Source organism: Ochotona princeps, chromosome 23 (genome assembly GCF_030435755.1).
Source record: "Ochotona princeps isolate mOchPri1 chromosome 23, mOchPri1.hap1, whole genome shotgun sequence".
Taxonomy (NCBI): domain Eukaryota; kingdom Metazoa; phylum Chordata; class Mammalia; order Lagomorpha; family Ochotonidae; genus Ochotona; species Ochotona princeps.
Window position 1 is genome coordinate 22,970,718 of NC_080854.1, and position 21,785 is coordinate 22,992,502.

The 21,785-nt window shown below is 44.6% G+C and overlaps 2 protein-coding genes across 2 annotated transcripts; one reads left to right on the forward strand and one right to left on the reverse strand.

Moving 5' to 3' along the window:
• Positions 1-1,127: 1,127 nt before the first annotated feature.
• On the reverse strand, positions 1,128-9,889 carry BRIX1 (biogenesis of ribosomes BRX1). Its single transcript, XM_004583643.3, has 10 exons — positions 9,680-9,889; positions 8,003-8,114; positions 5,928-5,971; positions 3,849-3,919; positions 3,573-3,622; positions 3,393-3,466; positions 3,190-3,240; positions 3,008-3,109; positions 1,745-1,873; positions 1,128-1,560 (listed from the first exon to the last, which is right to left on the reverse strand). The coding sequence occupies exons 1-10, from the start codon at positions 9,836-9,838 to the stop codon at positions 1,291-1,293; spliced, it is 1,062 nt and encodes a 353-aa protein (XP_004583700.1). The 5' UTR covers positions 9,839-9,889; the 3' UTR covers positions 1,128-1,290.
• Positions 9,890-10,303: 414 nt separating this feature from the next.
• Positions 10,304-15,275, forward strand: RAD1 (RAD1 checkpoint DNA exonuclease). The gene is made up of 5 exons (XM_004583767.4): positions 10,304-10,541; positions 11,917-12,025; positions 12,545-12,803; positions 14,653-14,751; positions 15,026-15,275. The coding sequence occupies exons 1-5, from the start codon at positions 10,344-10,346 to the stop codon at positions 15,213-15,215; spliced, it is 855 nt and encodes a 284-aa protein (XP_004583824.1). The 5' UTR covers positions 10,304-10,343; the 3' UTR covers positions 15,216-15,275.
• Positions 15,276-21,785: the final 6,510 nt, after the last annotated feature.

Genomic DNA, 21,785 nt, shown 5'->3' on the forward strand with positions numbered 1-21,785 from the left:
GCACCCGCGTGGGAGACCCGGAAGAAGTTCCAGGTTCCCGGCTTCGGATCGTTGCGGCTCACTTGGGGAGTGAATCATCGGACGGAAGATCTTCCTCTCTGTCTCTCCTCCTCTGTGTATATCTGACTTTGTAATAAAATAAATAAATCTTTAAAAAAAAAAAGGGTAGCACCTGCTGGGCAGCTGATGCTAAAGCTGAAGCCGGGACTCAAGTGGCAGGTTTCTGACAAGCATCTTGTAGAGCATCATGTTTGCTTCACTTAGCTCCCTGCTTGTGGCCTGGGAAAACAGTAAAGGACAGCCCAAAGCCGTGGGAACCTATACCCATGCCAGTGACCCAAAAGTTCCTGGCTCCTGGCTTCAGATCACCTCAGCTCTAGCTGTTGCAGCCATCTGGGGAGTGAACCAGTGGATGCAAGATCTTTCTCTCCTTTTAGCAATCTGTCTTTCAACAAAAATAAATCTTTAAAAAAAGTATTTTGAAACTCTAATATGAATTACTTACATCATTAAAATGACGTTAAGAGTCCATTAGCCTACTTATACTCAGGAAAGTTCACAGAGAAAATTAAGAACAAAAGTAAATTATGGTAAGTTTGTCCCATACAATTTTAAATATTAAAATGTAAACCAAGATTTCTAGAATAACTCAGGAGAAGAGCTCTTACAGAGCAGTGATAGGCAACAGCACTAGCAAAAACTCCAGCCACAAAAGAAAAGCCAATGTCTGCCCTAAAGCAGCACTGTTTTAACCCACTGACAGGTTATTCCACCAGCTTGGAAAGGCACAAGTAATGAAACATGCTAACTCCCGGTGAGTACAGTCTTTTAAAGAGTAAGCAAAAACCACAGTGTTCAAATCTTTGTTCTGGATTCTACTTCTAGGAAATAAGTGTTCTATAAAATGATTTCTGTGTAAATGTTCAGTGTCAGCACCTAGACCAGCCCACCCCTCCAACTCCCAGAGATGGAAATGAAATCTGCAGTACAGAACAGGTTACTCACTTGACAAGTAGCAATGACCCAATGAACAACAAAGCTAGACAAACACATCTGAGAGCAGGTTTAAACCTTGCATATGCTCAATTTTCACTAAAACCCAAAAAACTCTGAAAAGAAAAAGTAACTTAGGTGCTCTGGTGCTTTTTATTTAGAAAAAGATAAACATTTAAGATAATACATTTTCCTTCTTTTAAACATCGCAGGAAACCTAAGACCTAGAAATAAAAGTATTTACATGTTGAGTTCAAGATAAATACACGATAACTGAGAACCCAGTTATCTGCTGCTTCACTTTGCATTCCTTTTGTTCATCTTCTGTTGCATCTTTCTGTGCCGCTTGTAAATCCTTTTCTTCCTTGCGTTCAGATCAACCTTAGGTTCTGGCTTGACCCACTGTATGTCTACCGGCTTCTCCTCAGCTGGAGTAGCAAAAACATCCGCGGTGGGGTCGTGGGGAAGCACAGCCTTCGGCTCCTTCTTCCTCAGTCTCTGCACATCCTTTACTTGCTGCTTCTCTCTGTATTTCGCAGCCGTGATGGATCTTACAATTCGTCGATGCTGGACAAAAATTAAATACTTTTAAAACAAAAATTTTACATAAAGAAAGACATTCACTTACGAAAACTGTTTCCCACCAACTTTCATTTAAAAAAAAAGTAGAGTTTCAAGTCCGTGCAGATGCACAACAATTCTGGCCCGAGTTCTGCTGCACCGAGGACCACTGAGCAATGAGGCAGCTTACCATGTTTGGAGACTGGTAATGAGGGTTTTCATACAAGGTGGCCCCTCCAAAGCTCCCTTGGAAAATCTTTATGAGGTTTAAGACAAAGCGAGGTCCTATTTCAACAAGAGCAGCATCTTCTTCTATAATCTTTAATAAAAAAGGAAACATGATTTTTGGTTGGAATAGACTATTTCTAGAAGATACACATACTAACTGTAACTTCATTACAAATGTGCCCCCAAAAATGTATAACCAGCAAAACTAAGGTAGAGGAGAAGCTTGGCAAGCATCCAATCATCATCATTTTCTGAAATCTATCACTAGTTACATGAGGTTGGCATGAAGAAACAAACTGTTTCTATGTTCAAAACTGAGTAATTTGAATTTGGTTCATTTCTTGCTTGACTTTTTATCTTTTAAGTAAAGGCTTTAAACATAGTCATACTTAAAAAGATTATTTTCATCTACTTGAAAGTGAAGTGACAAACACACAGAGCCTGAGATTCTCTGTCTGCTCATTTGCTTCCCAAGCTCTGCAAGAGTCAGGAGGAGCCAGCAGCTCGGAACCACAACTGGGTCTGCAGGACAGGTGGAGGAAGCCCGCACCGGAGACGACATGTGCTGCCTCCCAGAGGTGACTCAGAAACCACACACTGAGCTGTTTGCCGGTTCAGGTGCATTCACCTTCACAGGTTAAGAAGGGGGCAGATTTAATGTAGTCAGTAACAAACATGCTGATTGGAGTCCACCTAGATCAAATGTCACCTGAAACTGTATTGCTGCCAGTCTCCATCAATTCTTTCTGAAGACCTAATAACCCAAACACACGCTTTAAGATTGTCTCAATCACCTCTGAGCCAGCTAGTAGTCCTCACTGTCAAACTTCTAAAGGTGTCATGTTTTTCTGTGACTTAATCAAACCCAGGGAGATTCCAACCTTTAGGAAGAGACACCTGTACTCTTGTACACTCTGTAATATTTATAAATACATTTGTATACTATATTTCATATTTTACTGTATCATTTACAACACTAAACACATATTCAGAACCCAAGTATCTCATGGGTTTTCCTTTTTATAAAATGAAACTCATACCATATATCATTTACAGTCATGAAAAGAATTAAGTATACACTTAAGCTATGAGATGGTTATTTGCAACAAATCTCTGGGCAAAAGAAGATATTTAAAACAAAAGTTTATTTGTTCTATTTCTGTACCTTCAAGCCCCAAATTACCTCAATTCTTTTTAAAGTCTAAATAAAGAAAGCAAAGCTAACCTGAAAGTTCCGAAACCATATCCTGTTGTCCAAAATGGAGAAGGTAAACACGTGGTCCACAAATGGCTGGCTTTTGGGGTGATACCGTGGTGTACTAAAAATCTATTAAAATTTAAAAAAAAGTGCATTAGTAACACTATTTTATAATATAATCACAAAAATACTCTGGTAAATACATTTACCTGAATTAAGAGTTCTTTTAACAAAACATAATGTGGAAATTCATCAAAAGCCTATAAAAAAAAGAGTGAACAGATTATCTGATAGTTGAGCTCACATTTTTTTAAAAAACTTTATTAACACTACAATGAAGTATATAATTGCATTCACTGAAATGCAACCAGAGTAAGAAAATTCCACCTCACAAACTGAACGAAGAACTTACAGGATCAAAGGACAGAAGGGGTCGGGAGCCTTTCAAGCAGTTTCCGGTCATCTTCAGTTCAGCTAGGGTATGAACTAGAAAAATTGATAACGAGGAAAACAAGTTGTAACTTCAGTGTAATTACTCTAAAAGACTGTCTTAATTTTCTCATTTAAAGAAAATCAAATTAAGCTAACTTACCATTTTGAACAAGAAATTTAGCAGATGGTCCATGAGGTGAATTTGAAAGCCTAAAAGGCATGAACATTTTTTCCAACTAGTTACAATTCAGAACATAATAAATGCTTATCACCTATTCCTGAGAAAACGATACCACAACATCCTTATAAAGTAAACATATTTAATTTTCTTTATGGTATTCAAGTCTTGCTAATTACTTTTTTCCTTTTACACAGAAGGCTCTCTATAACATAAACACAAAGTGTGAACCTGGCCAAATCCGAGTAACACTCTTACCACATATAGAGATCCTGTTTTTTCTTAGCTTCAAAATAGATGCATTTATTACAGTTTTTCATTTCACAGACCTAAGTGAAAAAAATAAAAACAGAAATTACAGATAATACAAATGAGAACTAAAATAATTCATCATAATATATAGATTCCTCTAAATATGTTTTGATAGGCAACAAGGCCTGACTTTATTTGCAGAACAAACATCTAAAGCACCACTGAGATTTTTCACCCAAGTACAACAGACATTCTGCCTCTCTCTGCAACTGCTTTCCTGTCAACTCCAAGACAAGGGACATTGTTCTGTTAAACAATGTTTCCTCAGCAAAAAGAACAATGCCACATTCTAAGTTCGAATTGTGGTACAGGAAGAATGAATAACAGCTTTCAAATAACAAACCAGAATCATCACAAAATAATTCTATTTTGAAAAACTGGTTTAAAAAAATGATCTTCCAGAGTACTCTAAAATGTAACCTCTCACTAGCCTGCTAATACATTAAGAGCAAATCCATAGGCAGCACATATTCATTATTTTATTGTTGCTGCTTTGACAGGTAAACTGCAGGAGACACCAAGCCCTTCCAGCTCACTCCCTGGACGCAGTAAGCCCTCAGACCTCCGTCCCATGTGGGCTGCTGGGGCCCAGGCACTTGAGCCATCACCTCTGCCTTGCTGGAAGAGCATCAGTGGCAGCTGACAGGTGAAGCAGAGCCAGGGCTCAAGGCAGGCACTCCCTCACCGGGCAGCCACCCTAAACAGTCCGGGCTGCCCGTCAAATAGTGCCAAACGCCCACAGGCATCACTTTTAACACTGACAAAATGCTCTAACAATGTCAGCTTTCTGTAAATAGTCGATATTTTTTAAACTGTATACATGTTGATTGATAATAGTACCTACTATGACATAAACAAAATAATACAAAATCTGAGAGAAAAAAATGAGATCTAATCCCTCCCTTCAGGAAATTTCATTATGTTTGAAGAGACAAGACATAGCAATCTCTTCTAACAAAGTCAAGAAAATGTTTCTGAATTTAAAAATACTGGGGGCCAACACAATGGCTCAACAGCCAATCCTCTGCCTTGCAATGTCGGAAGCGTATCTGGGCACTGGTTCTAGTCTCAACTGCTCCAGTTCTGACCCAGCTCCCTGTTCATATCCTGGGAAACCAGCAGAGGATGGCTCAAGTTCTTGTTCTGTCCTTGTACCCAGGTGGGAGACCCAGAAGAGGTTCCTGGCTTTGGATCAGCTCAGTTCTGGCTGTTCTAGCAATCTGGGGAGTGAATCGGCACATGGAAGATGTCTTTCTCTGTCTCTCCTCCTCTCTGTAAATCTGCCTTTCAAGTAAAAAAATCATATATATATGATTTATATATAAATTTTATTTATAAGGCAAGAGAGAGCAATGAGTCCGTCTTCTGTCTGCTGGCTCACTCCCCAACAGGCCTCAATGGCAAGGGCTGGGCTAGACCGAAGCCTCGAGCCAGAAACTCCACCTGGCTCTCCTCCCTGGGTGACAGGGATCCCACCCAGCAAGTCAGGTAGCTAAGACTTGAACCCGTGCTCCAACACGGACTGCCAGCATCACAGCAACCACACCCCATGCTGGTCCCGCCCATCTTTTATACCTGATCTTAGCCAATCAGAGTATCTTTTATAAAGCAATCTTTTTATGGTTATTACTCTCCATGATACAGCTATGCAGGTATAGGGGTTCTTCCCTTTCTTCCCTCCCTTCTATAATTTTTCTAAATTCATAAAGTAATTGACTTACTTCTTAAAAAAAAGTTTCAAGTTACACTTATTTGAAAGACAAAGAGATATAGGAGAAGAAGAAAATCTCTCAAGTATTAATCACTATCAAATGCTCCTGAAAGCTAGGGCTGGACCAGGCTGCAGGCAGGAGCCTGAACTCCATGCATCTCGACACAGGCCTTCACTAGAGGCAGCACACGCCAACTGAGCACACGGACCAGAGCCGGAACGGACAGTGGAACCGGATGCACATGCCCCAAAGAGCAGCTTCACTGCTGAGCCAAACACCTAACCGCAAATATACATATCTTTAACAAAATTACCTCATTAATCACAAATAACTTATCTTTACGGTCCATCTTAGTATCTATAAAAAGAAAAAAGGAAAATTAAACAAAATGATTGCAAAATATTTCAAACCACATCCACCATCTAGGAAAGAATTTTTAAGTGTTTTTGCACTCTTTGGTTTGAAGACTTTATGAAAACATCAAACCCTTCAAATACCTCAAAATTCTTACTTAACAATTTATTCATCGGGAAGGTTCAAGATAGAGACAGGGAAAGATCTTTCATCTGCTCATTCACCATTAAGGCTATCAGGCCAGAGCCAGGAGCCAGGAGCCAGGAGCCAAGCGCTCCACCCAGGACTCCTACAAGAGCCACAGAAACCCCAGTGCTTAGGCCACCAGCTGCCACCCGCCAGGCACAAAGTTGGGAAACTGAAGCAGAATTACAGTGGCTGGGCCTCGAGCTAGCACCCCAACCAAATGCCTGGCCCTACAATGCTGGTCTTTTTAAATGTCCAGAACAGAAGTAAGCAAAATCTCATCTTGCACAATTATACTATGGTTTTAGGCAGGCTTTCTCAGGCTCTAGGTAATCTGAACCCTTTCCAAAATGAGAAAAACTCTCACAAAAATGTTCACTCAGTTTAGGAAAACATTCACTTAAGAAATTAAAATCTGGGCCTGGCACAGTAGCCTAGCAGCTAAAGTCCTCAATTTGCATCAGCCAGGATCCCATATGGGCACTGGTTCTAATCCCGACAAGCCATGCTTCCCACCCAGCTCCCTGCTTGTGGGTGGCCTGGGAAAGCAGTCAGGGACGGCCCAAAGCCTTGGGATCCTGCGCCCACGTGGCAGACCAGGAAGAGGATCTGGGTTTCTGGCTTCGGATTGGCTCAGTTCCAGCCATGCGGCCAATTAGGGAGTGAATCATGGGACAGAAGATCTTCCTGTGTCTCTCCTCCTCTCTGTATATCTGATTTTCTAATCAAAATAAATAAATCTTGAAAAAAAAAAAGAAATAAAAATCTTTTTAAATTTTTTCAATATTTTCCAATTTTTCAGAGCTGTCAAATGGATTTAAGCAGTTTGGAATTACAGGAAAAAGCATACATAAATTACAATTTCTCTCATTAGTTTAATAAGTTTGAAGATTTTACATAATTCCAGTTTGAGAAGCACTGGCAAAAAAATACTAAATTAAAGTCAAAAGCACCTTATAAAATAGGCTCAAACCAGTTCAACAAGGGCTCTGCCACTATCCAAACCTCATCCACTTGCAGCCGACTGCTGAAAAATGTTAATGTGGAACACAGAAGTGCAATGAGCCCAACTTAAAGATGCTTTAAATCCTGTTCCAGGACTATTACTTTTTTTTTTTTAAGATTTATTTATTTTTCTTGGAAAGGCTGAAGTACAGGAGAAAGATGTTCCATCCTCTGGTTCACTCCACAAATGGCCACATGAACCTGAGTGGGCCAGAATCCAGGAGCCAGAAGATTCTCTGGGGAATCCCACGCAGGTGAGGGAGCCCACGGCCTTGGGCAGTCCTCTGTTGTCTCTCCTCCTCTCTGTATATCTGCCTTTCCAAAAATAAATACATAAAACTTAAAAAACAGAAGGCCGCGGTAGGCATCTTGGTACTTGAGGTTAGGCCACTGCTTGGGATACCAGCCTCCCATATGGAAATGCCAGCTGAGTCCCAGCTTCTTCACTTGCCACCCCGCAGGTGTAGGTGGGAAGGTAACAGATGGCAGCCTGGGTGTGTGGACCCCTGCCACCCACCGAGACCCGCTGGAGCTCCGGCCCGGGACATCTGGGGAGTGAAAACCCACAGACGGAGATTCTCATGCTGCTGCTCTGTTTTCAGTAAAATGAAAATAAACATTAAAAACAAGTTCAGAAAGCAACATGGCAGGCAGATGATGCTACTATCTCGTGGCCTTCTACAGTATTGAAAGGAAGGCTTCCTGGAACCTCCAGGAAATGTTTCCTCCGAATTACCACCATTCTTTATGGAACAATTGATGCTTCGACAGAAACAGAAGTTTAATTCTGGCAGATGCAGTGGTGTAAGTAACAGAATTTGGAAGTGATAATCTGACGGGTACCTGCTTTAGAGTGAGGCATCAGCGTCCTCAAGTCCTGCATTAAATGTCTCGTCCTGAAATTTATTCCTCTGGAAGAAAAGATGAGAATCCGTTCCTTGTTCTTCCACTTGCCCTAAAAAAAGGGGAGAGGGTTACCATGTATTTTCCTCCCTTGTCCGTGCCCTCAAGGTGTTTCTAGTCCTCTTCCTGGTATTTCTGTTCTTTTCATTTGGAGCCCTCCTCACCCACAGGCCTCCATCAAGGGTCCTGGGTACCCTCAGGGGATGAGTCCCAGCCTCCCAATCCCTCCGAGAGAGCCGGGCCCAGCACCTGCACCTCCTGTACACTTGACATCACCTCCACGTTACATGCACTCCTCAACGCATCGTAAATACTCTCTGAGGAATCACAAGGCAAATGACACGTGCTGTGTACAGAGGCAGTATTCATTTCTAAATTTCCATCTAAGGTTGGTTGAATTTGGGGGTTCAGAACCTGTACGTAGAGAACTACATGCACAACTCTGCTCAAACTCAACTCTACGGCTTTAAACAGTATCTTGGTGAACCTGGTCACCTCTGTGCCGTTTGTCCTGTGCTGTTGCTACTTCAGCCTCCAAAGCCTTGAAATAAGATGGGCCTTACTCTCCCACCTCACAAGCACGAATGAATCCAGTCAGTTTCTCTTTACAATATTCCTTAATTCTTTCTCATCCACACTGTCCTTATTGAGATTCTTACAATTTTTATCCACTGCTAAGAGCCAGCCTTCCCAAGACAGCAGGGCGAACGGACAACAGCTCAATCTTTCTAAAGCACAGCCTCACTCACAACCTTTGGTAAACAAAGAGCAACAGTGACAGAAGGTTAACACTGGGCTCCAAATTACACTGTCTTCTTTCCAATATCTCAACCTTGCATTTCCACAGTGGGAGAGTAACACGCAGAATGAAACCACCAACATATTTCTTTGCAGCTCCTTGCAAGAACAGTGACAGCGTTGGAACACTGACGGCAGGCTGTTTTCACACAGTCTGCAGATGAGAAAACATCACCCAACGTCACTTAGGCCGACTAACTGCTAAAAACAGGAGCAAGCGCTCGAAACACAGAAGTTCATGTCCAAAGGAACCCTCCCCCTCCTCCTCCTCCTCCTCCGAGGCCGTCCAGACGAAACCATTCTCTCCGCTGAAAATAAATTTAGCTCCGAAACTGGCGTGCAGCTTCTGAACAAAAGTCACCTACTTTTTGGCAACTTCTTCGACACCCCTGCATCCCCCTGGGCCGTAGGACGCCTGGCCTGGTGCTGAACGCAGGTCTGCTACCTGGCCGAATTCTCACTATCCCTTCAGTTCAAGACCAGGCCGATCAAACACACCGTGCCGGGGAGGAACTTTTAAAGGGTCCCGAGGCAAGTCCCAGGAACCTGAACCACAGTGGCTGGCCCTGGCAGGACATACCGTGAGAAATAACCAGGGAAAGGCACATCCTTCCAAAAAAAAGAAGAAGAAGAAGAAAAAAAAAACCCATAGGCATGCCCGAGTGTCCCCCACCCTCGTCCCGCCGCCTCCCCGAGTCCGGCAGGAGTTCCAATGTCCCGCCGCGAACATTGTGCACAATCCATTCCCAACGCTCCAAAACGCACGGAGACACGCTCGGGGAAGGCACGCGGGGATGCCGCCGGCTAACCCGAGGCTACCTTAGAAACGGGGCCCGGGATCCGGTCTCTCTCGTCTTCCTCCACCTCCTCCGTCGTGGAGCGCCGCTTCGTCGGCGGCCCGGCATCCTTGCCAGCTTTCTTGGGCTTCTTGGCCGGCACCGCGGAGGATCCACGCCGCTTCCTCTTGGTGGCCGCCATGTCGCCTCGCTGTCGCTCCGCGCCCGTCTTCCGGCTCCGCCGCTCGCTCCCGCTTCCCGTCTCGGTGGTACGGTCCTCCCGCGGCTCTATGGTCCGTGGGCTGCGCAGGCGGCGCTCTAGCCCTCCCGGGCGGGCGCTGAGGCGACGGCTGGCGGCGCTCTAGCCCTCCCGGGCGGGCGCTGAGGCGACGGCGGGCCGCCGAGGCGGAGGGGCGGGTCTGAGGAGAGTGACGGGAGGCGAGCCGCATCCGAGATCCGACCCCCGGCGCCCAGTCCTGGGGAGCTTGGCTGGGAGCCCGAGGGGAATCGGGGCCCGGGTGGAGCCCCTGTCGGTGGCGTGCTTGTCAGCTCTCACCGTCCCCATTGGGAAGCCGCCGCGGACAGAGAAGCCCGCTCTCCACGCCCTCCCCGGGAGCCGTCCCGAGCGCCCGGCAGCTGCCCGCTGAGGGGACTGCTTGTTCCCGAATCCCGGCAGGTGCCTGTGCGACCCGCGGGAGCAGCGCAGGATGCCCCTGCTCACGCAGCACGCCCAGGACGAGGGCGAGCGGTACAGCCTAGTGGCCAGCCTCGACAACGTGCGGAATCTCTCCACCGTCCTGAAAGCCATTCACTTCCAAGAACACGCCACCTGCTTCGCCACTAAAAACGGGCTCCGGGTGACGGTGGAAAATGCGAAGTGTGTGCAAGCCAATGCTTTTATTCAGGTATGGCCACAGGCACCTTTCGGCCGGCGAAAGGTCTGCAGGGACAATGTGAGGTCGCAGTAGAAGCGCTGGAACTTTCTTCTCTCCTGAGAGCCCATCCCCCCCCCCCACCGGGCCCCCCAGAGGTCGTGGTTAATGATAATAATGACTAAAGTTTCTAAAAACTAAAATCATAGACCAGTAAGTCTGTTACACGTTTAACTCATGTAACCCTCCCCATTGTCCCCCAAAGTACGTTGTGTTACTCCATTTTTATATCTGTGGAAACTGCAGCACGATTGAGTTACCCACAGTTCAACAGGTAGCAGGTGGCTGATGGGGTAAGAACCCAAAATGTTTGTTTCCAAAATATATGCCCTTTACCAACATGTTACTATTCTATAATATTTTTTTTGGTTGTAACAGAATCTGACAAAATAACATTTGTAAAGTTCAGAAGATTTCTGATTCATTTCAGCAACTTTTTTTTAAAGCCTAGGTTGTTTTCCTCAAAAGAACTGAAAACTAATAGCACACATGCATTTTCATCTGTTTTCCAGATTTCTTTAGCCATATTGATAGACCCAAGAAAAGATAATTTTACTTTCAAGAATGGAGAGAGAGACCAGTGTCATTGTGTAGTAGGTAAAGCAGCCACCACCCCATTAGGTGACTTCACTGACAGCTGTTAGTGGCCTGGGAAGAGCAGCAGAGGATGGCCCAAGGGCTCGGGCCCAGCCACCCACACAGGAAGCCTAGGAGAAGCGCCTGGCTCCAGTCTGGCCCAGCCCTGGCCACTGCTGGCCATTCCCTGGGGATGAACCAGTGGATGGAAATCTCTGACTCCTCTCACACCGATTTTCAAATAAGTAAATCTTTACAAAAAGAAAAAAGATCCTAAACAAGGTTTGCAGGGGGCTAAATTACTGAGTAGAAGATACTTTGACAATTAGATAATATCTCATGACATTAGTATAGTAGTATTATTTTTTTAAAAATTTTATTGGAAAATCATATTTACAGAGAGGAGGACAGAGAAAGATCTTCCATCTGCTGATTCACTCCCTAAATGGCCACAACAGCCAGAACTGAGCCCATCTGAAGCCAGGAACCAGGAGCTCTTCTGGGTCTCCCACACAGGTGCAGGGACCCAAGGCCTTGGGTTGTCCCCGACAGCCTTCCCAGGCCACAAGCAGGGAGCTGGAAGGGAAGTGGAGCAGCCGGGACATAGACCGGCACCTATATGGGATCCTGACGCATGTAAGGCAAGGACTTTAGCTGCTAGGCTACCATGCAGGCCCAGCATTGTTGTTTTTAAAACTGTGAAACCTGTAATCTTACATGTGAGTTTTCAGTCTTAGTGATGTAATTATCTTCTCATGCTTACCTTTCATAGGCTGGAATATTTCAAGAGTTTACCGTTCAGGAAGAGTCAGTTACATTTCGAATTAACTTAACTGTCCTTTTAGACTGCTTGTCGATTTTTGGATCAAGCCCTATGCCAGGTAAACCAGTTTATTATTACCTTTTAAAGCATTTCTTTAAAGCATTTTCCTTAGAAATTAAACCAATGTACTTCTCAGTGGTTACTGTCACAGATTCTGACTTTGTAGAGTGTTGAGAGTGTGTTTCCGGGGGCTGGCGTTGGCACTGCGGGTTAAGCTGCATGCTATGTCGGAGTGTGGGAAAGAACTGCCTTAAAAAGTATAGCGAGTGATAGTGGTACTCGCAATATAAAACTAAAATATTCTTTTAGGGACCCATACCTGGGTTTCCCTTGTCTGTATCCAGATTGTTTTCTGGGACTCCTGTGGCTTTAGACCTATGGTGATTGAATTTCACCATTCCTAAAACTAATACCCTGAAGCAATGAAAAGACATTTCTATGGAAAGTGTTTTTGTAAACATAAACATAATCAGGATTTTTCAAGAGGCTGCCTGGGGCTGCAGACAGGTGCTCTCGGGAGGACTTGTTTCTGCTGTGCTCTGCCGCTGACCCACCGGGGGCTTCCTTCCCATCGCAGGGACGTGCACGGCCCTGCGGATGTGTTACCAGGGCTACGGTCACCCCCTGATGCTGTTCCTTGAGGAAGGAGGAGTGGTGACCGTCTGCAAAATCAGCACTCAGGAGCCTGAGGAGACTCTGGACTTTGATTTCTGCAGCACCAATGTGATCAATAAAATTATTCTGCAGTCTGAGGGGCTCCGAGAAGCATTTTCCGAGTTGGATATGACAAGCGAGGTCCTTCAGATCACCATGTCTCCTGACAAGCCATATTTCAGGTACCTGAGAGCAGGGGTGGCTGCGGTTCATGTGGCCCGCATGCCCTCTCTCTGCTTCAGATGTTTGTTGAAGAGGTAGAATTATTGTGCCGACTTGCTACAATCTTCAGAACTTCCTTAATTTCACAGCTTAAGCAACGTAAGACTCAAAGCGACTGACTCAGTGCACAGATTTCATGGTTGAGTAATACTGCTTTCCAGATGGTTAGCTCAGTCTATATCGTAAACTTGTGGCATTAAAAGTAGATGTAACTGTTTTTAAAAAGTGTTTGTATTATTTGGACCTTTTAATTCTTCCTTTCACCTTAGTGGCATATGAGCAACAGCAGGGAACACAATTGCAAGCCCTTAAGTAGCATTACTACCTATGATGTAGGATATGAGGACTGTGGGCCAGAGGAGACAGTTGGACCAAAGCGGTTTTCATCAAGAATGAATGTCAAAAACTACCCAGAGGCTCTGGTTATTTTGACACAGATCATAAAATGGCAAGTCAGTTTTCAAGACCCTTATAATCCAGAGAGAAAAGCTAATTTTTTTTAAGACATTAAATACTAAGATTAAAGAAACTAGATATGGGATAAGAAGTAACAGTTGTTCATTTCAGGCTTTTCTCAAAGCAGTAGATAGTCAAAATTTTGGTGTAGGGTGTTTTGTTAACAGACCAGCCAAGATGTGCACGCCTGACCTGCTGGTCAAGATACACGTTTCCCTTACTGGATTACATGGGTGTGACACCCAGATATTGCTCCAGACTAGGTTCCTGCCACCTTTTGGGAATGCTGGGTTGTGTTCCAACTTTGTGGTGGCAGCCTTGCCCTAGCCCCAGTTGTCATAGGAATTTGAGGAACAGACCAGTAGGGAATTTTCTCTCTCAGCTTCTCACATAAAAATACTTTTAAATGTTAATCAGCATGGAAATCAGTGAAACCTTAATAGTGCAGTGATATGAATTGAGAGTATAGGCACTTGTTGTTCAGTATTTCATAGAATCCCTTTCCAAGAGATGCCTTTGACCATGGGCTTATGTACAGTACAGTGGGAAATGATTTAGTGATGGGAAAGTGGGACTGGGATTTTTTCTGGATATGTCAAATTTGAGGAGCCTGTGACATTTGGAATAGATGAATATATAGTTATAGCTCTGAGGAAAGCAGTCTAGCCTGGGCTTGTAGATCTGGGACCCATCACCATGGCTGGGCATGGGTGAAATGCTCTGAGGAAGGGGTTCTGTTTCAGGAAGAGAAAAACTGCACTGTGGAGACACACAGCCCTTGAAGGCAGTGCTGGGTTTTACCACTCTGCTCAGTTACCAGCATGCCAGCGCTGCTCAAATGCTCAATAATTCACAGAGATTGAAGCGGCAAGCATATAGACTTTTTTTAATTGTTTACACATAACTCGCTGATCCTTGGAACATGGAAAATGATAAAACAGTCCTAAGCTTCAGGAATGCTTGCAGGCGGTTGGTACAAGAGTAGATTATAAACAGGACCCAAGGTCTGCAGTGGCCTTACATCAAGTTTTCCATCATGCTTAGTTCCCTCTCATATACTCCTGACTGAAGGCTAAGGAGAAGACATACCGCAGTAGGATTAAGAAATTGAGTACCCCCTCCTCTTATGACTTGATTTTCTTCAAAGTGTGGCTTAATTGCCAGTTGCCCTATAAGCCCACGCTGTGGGAGTCGTCACCGTGTGTAGGACACTGGGGACCTCTACTATAGTACTTGCTCTAGTGTGTTGTCGCTTTCAATGACCTGAAAGAGTCTCTTCAGGAACTGTTTTATTTGGATCCTAATGTAGTTTATGATTGGACCAATGAATACATCGCTCATTTTCTACTGCAGGTTGTCTACTTTTGGAAATGCAGGAAGCTCCCACCTCGACTATCCCAAAGATTCTGACTTGATGGAAACATTCCTTTGTAACCAGACCCAAGTGAACAGGTGAGTTCTTAACACAGAGGTTACCACTAGTGAAGTTGAGCTTGAATACCTTTTTTTTTTTTTAATTTAAAAACAATGTTTCTTGTTTCAAGTATGTACTATTTTTGAAAAATGGCTAATAGATTTACTTGGTGAATTGGAGTTGTAATAGTGAATGCATTTAAAGACTGTACTTAGATAGTATTTTATTATTTTTTGCTGTGTGATAATGCTTAGCTAATTTTTATCCTTTACCCTGAACTAAGAGCACCACTTTTTATTTATTCTCATACAGGTACAAGATTTCTTTACTGAAGCCCTCTACAAAGGCATTAGTCCTATCTTGTAAAGTTTCCATTCGGACAGATAACCGAGGATTCCTCTCACTACAGTACATGATTAAAAATGAAGATGGACAGATATGCTTTGTGGAATATTACTGCTGCCCGGATGAGGAAGTTCCTGAATCAGAGTCTGGAGTGTGAGCTCTGATGGACACACTGCCCTCCATGCGGCTCGGCCGTGACCTCCTTCAGGCGCTCCACCAAGGGGCTAGGATTCCTTCTTTCACTTTTCCATGAGGACGACTAGAACAAAAGCCTTATACTCTCATCATTTCTATGCATTTTGTAAATAAATGTTTTCTGAATCATTGATTATCCAGTACTGGGCTGTCCTGTGTTTCTGGTTGTTTTGTTTTGTTTCGTTTTTAAGATTTATTTATTTTTATTGCAAAGTCAGATATAGAGAGGAGAGCAGGAGAGATAGGAAGATCTTCCGTCTGATGATTTACTCCCCAAGTGAGCACAACAGCCTGAGCAGCGCCGATTCAAAGCCAGGAGCTCTTCCGGGTTCCCACACAGGTGCAGTGTCCCAAAGCCTTGGGCCGTCCTCGACTGCTTTCCCAGGCCACAAGCAGGGAGCTGGATGGGAAGCGGGGTCACTGGGATTAGAACCAGCGCCAATATGGGATCCCAGCGTGCTCAAGGCGAGGACTTTAGCTGCTAGGGCACCACGCCGGGCCCTATGTTTCTGTTTTTTTAAACTCAGGAGATATTGTAAGTCAAATCAAACCAAGTATATATTCTTAAATAGAACATTTCAAGAGACTGTAAAGATTGAAAGTTTGATGAAGCTATTATGGAGATGTTCTTTTGTTTATTTTCTATTAGAAAAAGCAAAGATGTGGGCTTTGCTTGTAATTTTGGATTCAGTGGTTCTCGAGGCGTCCTGCTTACACCAACAGTCTGAGAGGCTTGGTGTAAGCCTCCAAGGCCTACAGTCAGCTTTGTTAAGATTTCCCTAGGAAATGTTGAGGCCTGCCAAGGATGGACAATCACCAGTACTCTGAGAGACTACTGTAAAATTAGCATTTAATCCAATGAAGTGACTGCTTTACACGTGAATTTAAGTATGCCTTTTGAAGAAATTTCTAAACGATATAAAGCAATCTTCAGGGTTCCAGACAAGAATTTATCTTGTGTCCAAAACTACTCGATGCCCTAAGTACTTATTAGATGCCTTCCATTTACCTGTAACAGCTTTTTGTCCAATGTAAGATACAGAAATCCAGCTATTAATTTTTGTAATTTCTGGCTGCTTTTCACTGAAATGATTTGTGTGACATGTACATATATTTAATAAAGTGTAACATTAAATTATCTAACTTGCTTTCTACAAAAAATAAATATATATGTGGCTTAAAATGACATTTTTTCCCTATGCCACTGCACCAGCAGAAGCAAATGGGAAAATTAAATATCAAAATATTTTTTGTTCAGATAAACACAAAACATCAGAAAAATATAAACAATAATCAGTCAACATTTCCAGAATTAGTTTTCTTTTTAAATGTAAAATAGGATTATTATTTTGTTGTTCACTGATACACCTATATCCACTAACCAGAAACACATAACACAGTTATAAAATTTTTAAATAGATACAACGATATAATAAGGAAAAACAGGTTGACCTTTTGGACAGGAATTAAGATGCTAGTGGCGGGGGGGGGGGGAGTGTAGCATGATGGCGCAACTGGCTAATTTTCCCCCTGCAAGTGCTGGCATCCTTGCCTTGTACACACTGGGATCCCATACAGGTGTTAGTTCATGTCCAGCTGCCCCCACTCCTTCCAGCTCCCTGCTTGTGGCCTGGGAAAACAGTATAGAGGACAGCCCAAAGCTTTGGGACCCTGAACTGGCATAGGATACATTTAAAATTCATTTTAGTTTCACATATATTTAACTACTTAAGGTTCAGAAGCTAATGAATTCTTTTTAAATAACCCTGACTACCCCTTAACCGTACCCAGTCACCCCCTCTTCATTCGTGTTCTGTAGCTGCTAGTAGTGTAACTGCATTCCTCTGAAGGAACACCAGGGGGCGTACGCCCTCAGAGCAGGGATGCTTTTGTACACTCAAACTCATTTCAAGTGTAGCAAATTAATACAAAAATTAAAGAGTTTTAGTTTGTAGATTGCTTTGTTAGAGAGCAGGCTCCTGGTGTTTGACGGCTCTTAGCTACTTTACCTGCGATGGTGCTGCCAAGTGGACCCGTCTCGCTAGTTTCAGTTTAGAAAACCCACAGTGTTGCTTTTGATCTGCCACTGCCCCATGCATGCTGACACACACTCTGTGGCCCAAGGTGTTTATTGCCAAGGTGGACTTTATTGCTGGCTCCCTTGTAGAGAGGTTTTTCTCTTTACTGATAACAGAAGACCTAGGGGAAAGGAGAAAAAACATTGGTGCATTTTCCTCAGTTCTTCCCTGTTTTTGCTCTTGGGCTATACGGAGGGCCCTGCCTTGCCCAGCACCAAGCCCTCTGCCCTGCCTTGCCCCCTCTGCCCTGCCTTGCCCAGCACCAAGCCCTCTGCCCTGCCTTCCTTTTCCGTGCTTGAAGATTGTACTCACCACATTACCATACTCCCCTAAAATTCCAGTTGTTTAGGACGCGCCCCCAAGGGCGATCGGGTGTGTTGAATTTCTGTCCTAAAGAGCCCTTCCCTTGAATCAAAGGGCAAGCCAAGGCTTACTGAGCTAGCTGGGTTGTTTTTAACCACAACTGGAGTTCCTCTATATAAGGCCATGCATCTCAGACCCAACTTCCAGCCAGCGGCAGACTGCCCGTATGTCAGTGGCCCCCTGAGGTCATGACGAAGCTGAAGTTGCACGTGATGTCACAGCTGCGGCAGCAGGATGCACTCCTCACAGTGCGTGGCAGTGCTGCCGTACCCCCTGCGCTCTCATCTAACAGGTACCTAACACCCGAGTGTGACTATAAATGACCACGCCGCTGACATATTTACTGTATTTTATCAGTATTTTAGTGTGTATTCCTATATATTAAGAAAAAAGTCTAGAGAGCCCGGCGGTGTGGCCTAGTGGCTAAAGTCCTCGCCTTGACCGCACCAGAATCCCATATGGGCGCTGGTTCTAATCCCAGTGGTCCTGCTTCCCATCCAGCTCCCTGCTTGTGGCCTGGGAAAGCAGTCAAGGACAGCCCAAAGCCTTAGGACCCTGCACCTGTGTGGGAGACCTGGAGGAAGTTCCTGCCTCCAGGCTTCAGATCGGCACAGCATTAGCTGTTGTGCTCACTTGGGGAGTGAACCATCGGACGGAAGATCTTCCTATCTCTTCTCCTCACTATATATCTGACTTGTAATAAAAATAAAATCTTTCTTTAAAAAAAAAGTATAGAAAACAGTGTGCTGGAATATGGCGGCGGCCTTACACACCTCGTGTAGCAAGCCTCATGACTGCATGAGGAGACCACACCAAGGTGCCTGGGCTTCCCTACGTCCCTTCTGCTCTCGGTGATGTTTGCACAGTGGCCAAGTCGTCAAACAGCACGTTTCCTCACAACACACCCCATCGCTCAGTGCTGCGTGACTTCAGTTCACGATTCACCCGTCCAGGGCAGGCCCCTTATACTCCACCACTTTCCGGAGACTTGTCCTCACAAGCAGAGAGATGTGAAACCCAGAGACCCAGTGAGTGCTAAAAAGAGGATCTACCCTCTCTTAAAAACCCTGGAGCTCTCCCACACTGACTTTCAGGAATGGGGCAGCTAGGCTGGAGCTGCAAGGCCCAGAAGACTGATCCTAAAAACTTTTATTAATTGACCCTCTAGCAGCTCTTTGTACTTCACGCCTGGAAAGAAAGTGTGCTTTTTTTTTTTTTCACAGCCCTTATCTACCTGATCAAGAAAACACACTGTTCTCTGGCCGCTGGCAGTTAGCCTGACGGTTAAGACGCCCCTGTCCCCCATCAGGGGGCCTGGCTGCAGCCCCTGAGCCAGCTCAGGTGGGTCCCCTCCACCCAGCCTGGAGATCTGGAGAGAGTTCCCGTTGGCCTCAGCTCAGCCCAACATTGTGGGTATTTTGATGATAGAACCTGGAAATCCGGGAAATGAGATATATTTATCTCTCTCTCAAATAAATCAATAAATGGTTTCATTAAAATGTGATACAAAATGTTGTGAGGCGGTTCATTCTCTGCTACAGGACTGCACAAAATACAGAACGCCGTTTGACACTTTAATTTCCTTATCAGCAGACCAAGAAATAATGTAATAATGGGAATCCAAATCAGCAGAGGACACAGACGTTATAAATTCAGTTGCTTCAGGATCACACAAAACCCAAGATGGACAAGGAAACTCCCAGGGCGGTACCCAGAAACACGCCTCTGGCAAGCTACCCTACGGCCACAAGGTGGCAGTCTTGCCCTTCCCTGAAGTCTTCAGGCGGCTGTTTAATATTACCTACGTTTTCAGTGGCTGAAAAAGGAATTGGGAGTCTCCTTTAAACAGCACTTCCCGGGGCAACCTCCACAAGGCACTTACCGCTCCGTCCCTTGGGCCCAGCGCCCCTGTCACGCCTCAGGGTCTCTACATGAGGAGTTCCTTCTCCCTGGCACAGCGTCTCTGCTCCATCGGCATGCACTGGCGCTTGCCCTTTAGGGAAGAATTCCAGTGTCATCCTCTGTCAGAAGCCCATTCCAGCTCTCCTAGACCCTCTCCTTTCTGCGCTCACTGCACCCACACCACTACTCCAGAACTTCATGTTTTGTTGAGTCCATCGCGTTTGGCGTTTGTCTCTTGCCCCAGACTGACCGTGTTTTATCTTTGCTAGCACCCGCAGCTCTGACTGCACCTCGCGCTGAAGGAGTGCTCTCCAGGTGCTTGTCAAAGGAATGAAGGGAGAACCTGAGCTGCAGAACGCTGAAGCAACTTGAGGCCACACAGCAGAGCCGCACGCGCTCAGGAGCTGCCTTGATTCACAGTGCAGAGCGCGTTCCCCCACACCTGCACAGCATACAGAGGGTGGAGATGTAGTTTTCTCCTGTGGCAGAGGACACCACTAAATGCAACTCTACCCAACTCATTCTTTCTAGAATTTTCAGCATCACTCCAGCAAACCAGTGGCCCATGAGAGCAAGTCTTCGCCTTCCTCTGGGTCTATGGGAATGTGGCAAAGCTCCCTGCTGCTCTGCCAAACACACGTTACACTGAGCGGCCTTCGGTGGCTTAGCAACACCTGCTCCCCAAAAGGCTCCTGACAAGTCACTTCTTGATCTGCCTAGAATCTCAATCTGGAAAAGTGCTGCTCCTTGGCACTTGAATGCTGGAACAGACCAAGATTTGCTTACATATGTTTTTCCTTTTGCAGTGCAGAGCTGTTTACAAACACACGATAAGGCAGGATGTAAAGCTGGTAGCCTGGAGGCAACCCAGCCGATGCAGCATAAAACTTCCGGAGCCGATCACCCGCCTTCTTGTTCCTTGTTATAGGGTCTCTGAAGACCCCCAAACACCCATGCCCTACCACTTCCTTTAGGCTTTCGCTCCATAACCCTTCAGTCTTGTTCGAATGATCAAGAGAATAATGGACTATTAAGGACACAGAGTACCTTTCCTCTTCCCCCTGTTGTAAAGAGATCAAGCTGGTGTTACTCACTCCCTCTGCTGACTTTGACAACTTAAGTCCCACCAGAAATGATATTGAAGTAACTTCCTAGCAAGCATGTTCCAGAGATGACTCATGGACAAAGATGAAACTAATGCTCCAGGCTTCCATATATCTATCAGCAGAATTATCAAAATATTTACTGAATACTTACTATGAACTGCGCTAAGTGCTTTATATGAATAATTTCATTTGCCCTTCACTCTTCAGTATATTATAGTAGGCAGTCTTTTATGACTTCAATACCTTCTTCTAATCATTGGACGTGTCCCACAATGGGCCAGTTGTTCATTTTTTTTCCTAAAACTTCTATCCAATAGGTAGCAACAACTTCCTGGAATACTGATGAGGGCTAACCTCCCCATACCTTCCACAGATCCGTTATCTATGTTTCATTACCACAGACATGATGCGCCACACACGGCCCTGCACGTTCCGAGCCTGCTGTCTCTGTCTGACATTTCAACTCTTTGCTTGCTTTGCCTCCTCTGTGTCGTGCTGGCCATTTGCATTTCTTTGAACTTTCATGGTTTTTTTGTGACAATGATCACTCTTGCCCTGAAACTTTTTTCAAGTCTTTCCTAAGTCATCTTATTCTCTAGAGACTCTTGCTGAGTAGCCCTCCCAATTCCTTCTTCCGCAGGATCCCTAAGTAATACAATGTGGTCATTGCAGTAATCAACATTTCAAAGCAGTTTACGTTAAATATATTAAGTAAAGCACTTAAGGTGCTCCTAGGATTTACAGCTGAAGAAACTAAGTGTCAATTTAAGTGGGAAAGCTTGAATTGGAACCTCAACTGTTCTGTTACCAACTCACCACGTCATATATTATATTCTCTTTAAAATCTATTCTCAAAAATTCTTTATAAATATTTCATGTTTATATTTCATTTGCACGTACTATGAAAATGTTTTCTATGTCTGCATGCATGCTCTGGCTCATCTGACCCCCTGTACTGACTAGATCAGTCTCCCTCAGCATCCCGTCCATGCAGTCAGCAGCTTACTCGACACCACCAAGCAGAGGAGCACAGACGTAACTCATCCCGAATGGAAACCATGGTCACACTCGGGCCAACAGCCG

Excerpts from the sequence above, each read along its gene's own strand:
- BRIX1 (XM_004583643.3), bottom strand. The coding sequence starts at position 9,838 with ATGGCGGCCACCAAGAGGAAGCGGCGTGGATCCTCCGCGGTGCCGGCC. Across the intron at positions 3,467-3,572 it reads TAAATTTCTTGTTCAAAATG|TTCATACCCTAGCTGAACTG; the intron begins GTAAGTTAGCTT and ends CAATTTTTCTAG. Across the intron at positions 1,561-1,744 it reads ATTACCAGTCTCCAAACATG|CATCGACGAATTGTAAGATC; the intron begins GTAAGCTGCCTC and ends ATTTTTGTCCAG.
- RAD1 (XM_004583767.4), top strand. The coding sequence starts at position 10,344 with ATGCCCCTGCTCACGCAGCACGCCCAGGACGAGGGCGAGCGGTACAGC. Across the intron at positions 12,026-12,544 it reads TGGATCAAGCCCTATGCCAG|GGACGTGCACGGCCCTGCGG; the intron begins GTAAACCAGTTT and ends TTCCCATCGCAG. Across the intron at positions 12,804-14,652 it reads CCTGACAAGCCATATTTCAG|GTTGTCTACTTTTGGAAATG; the intron begins GTACCTGAGAGC and ends TTTCTACTGCAG.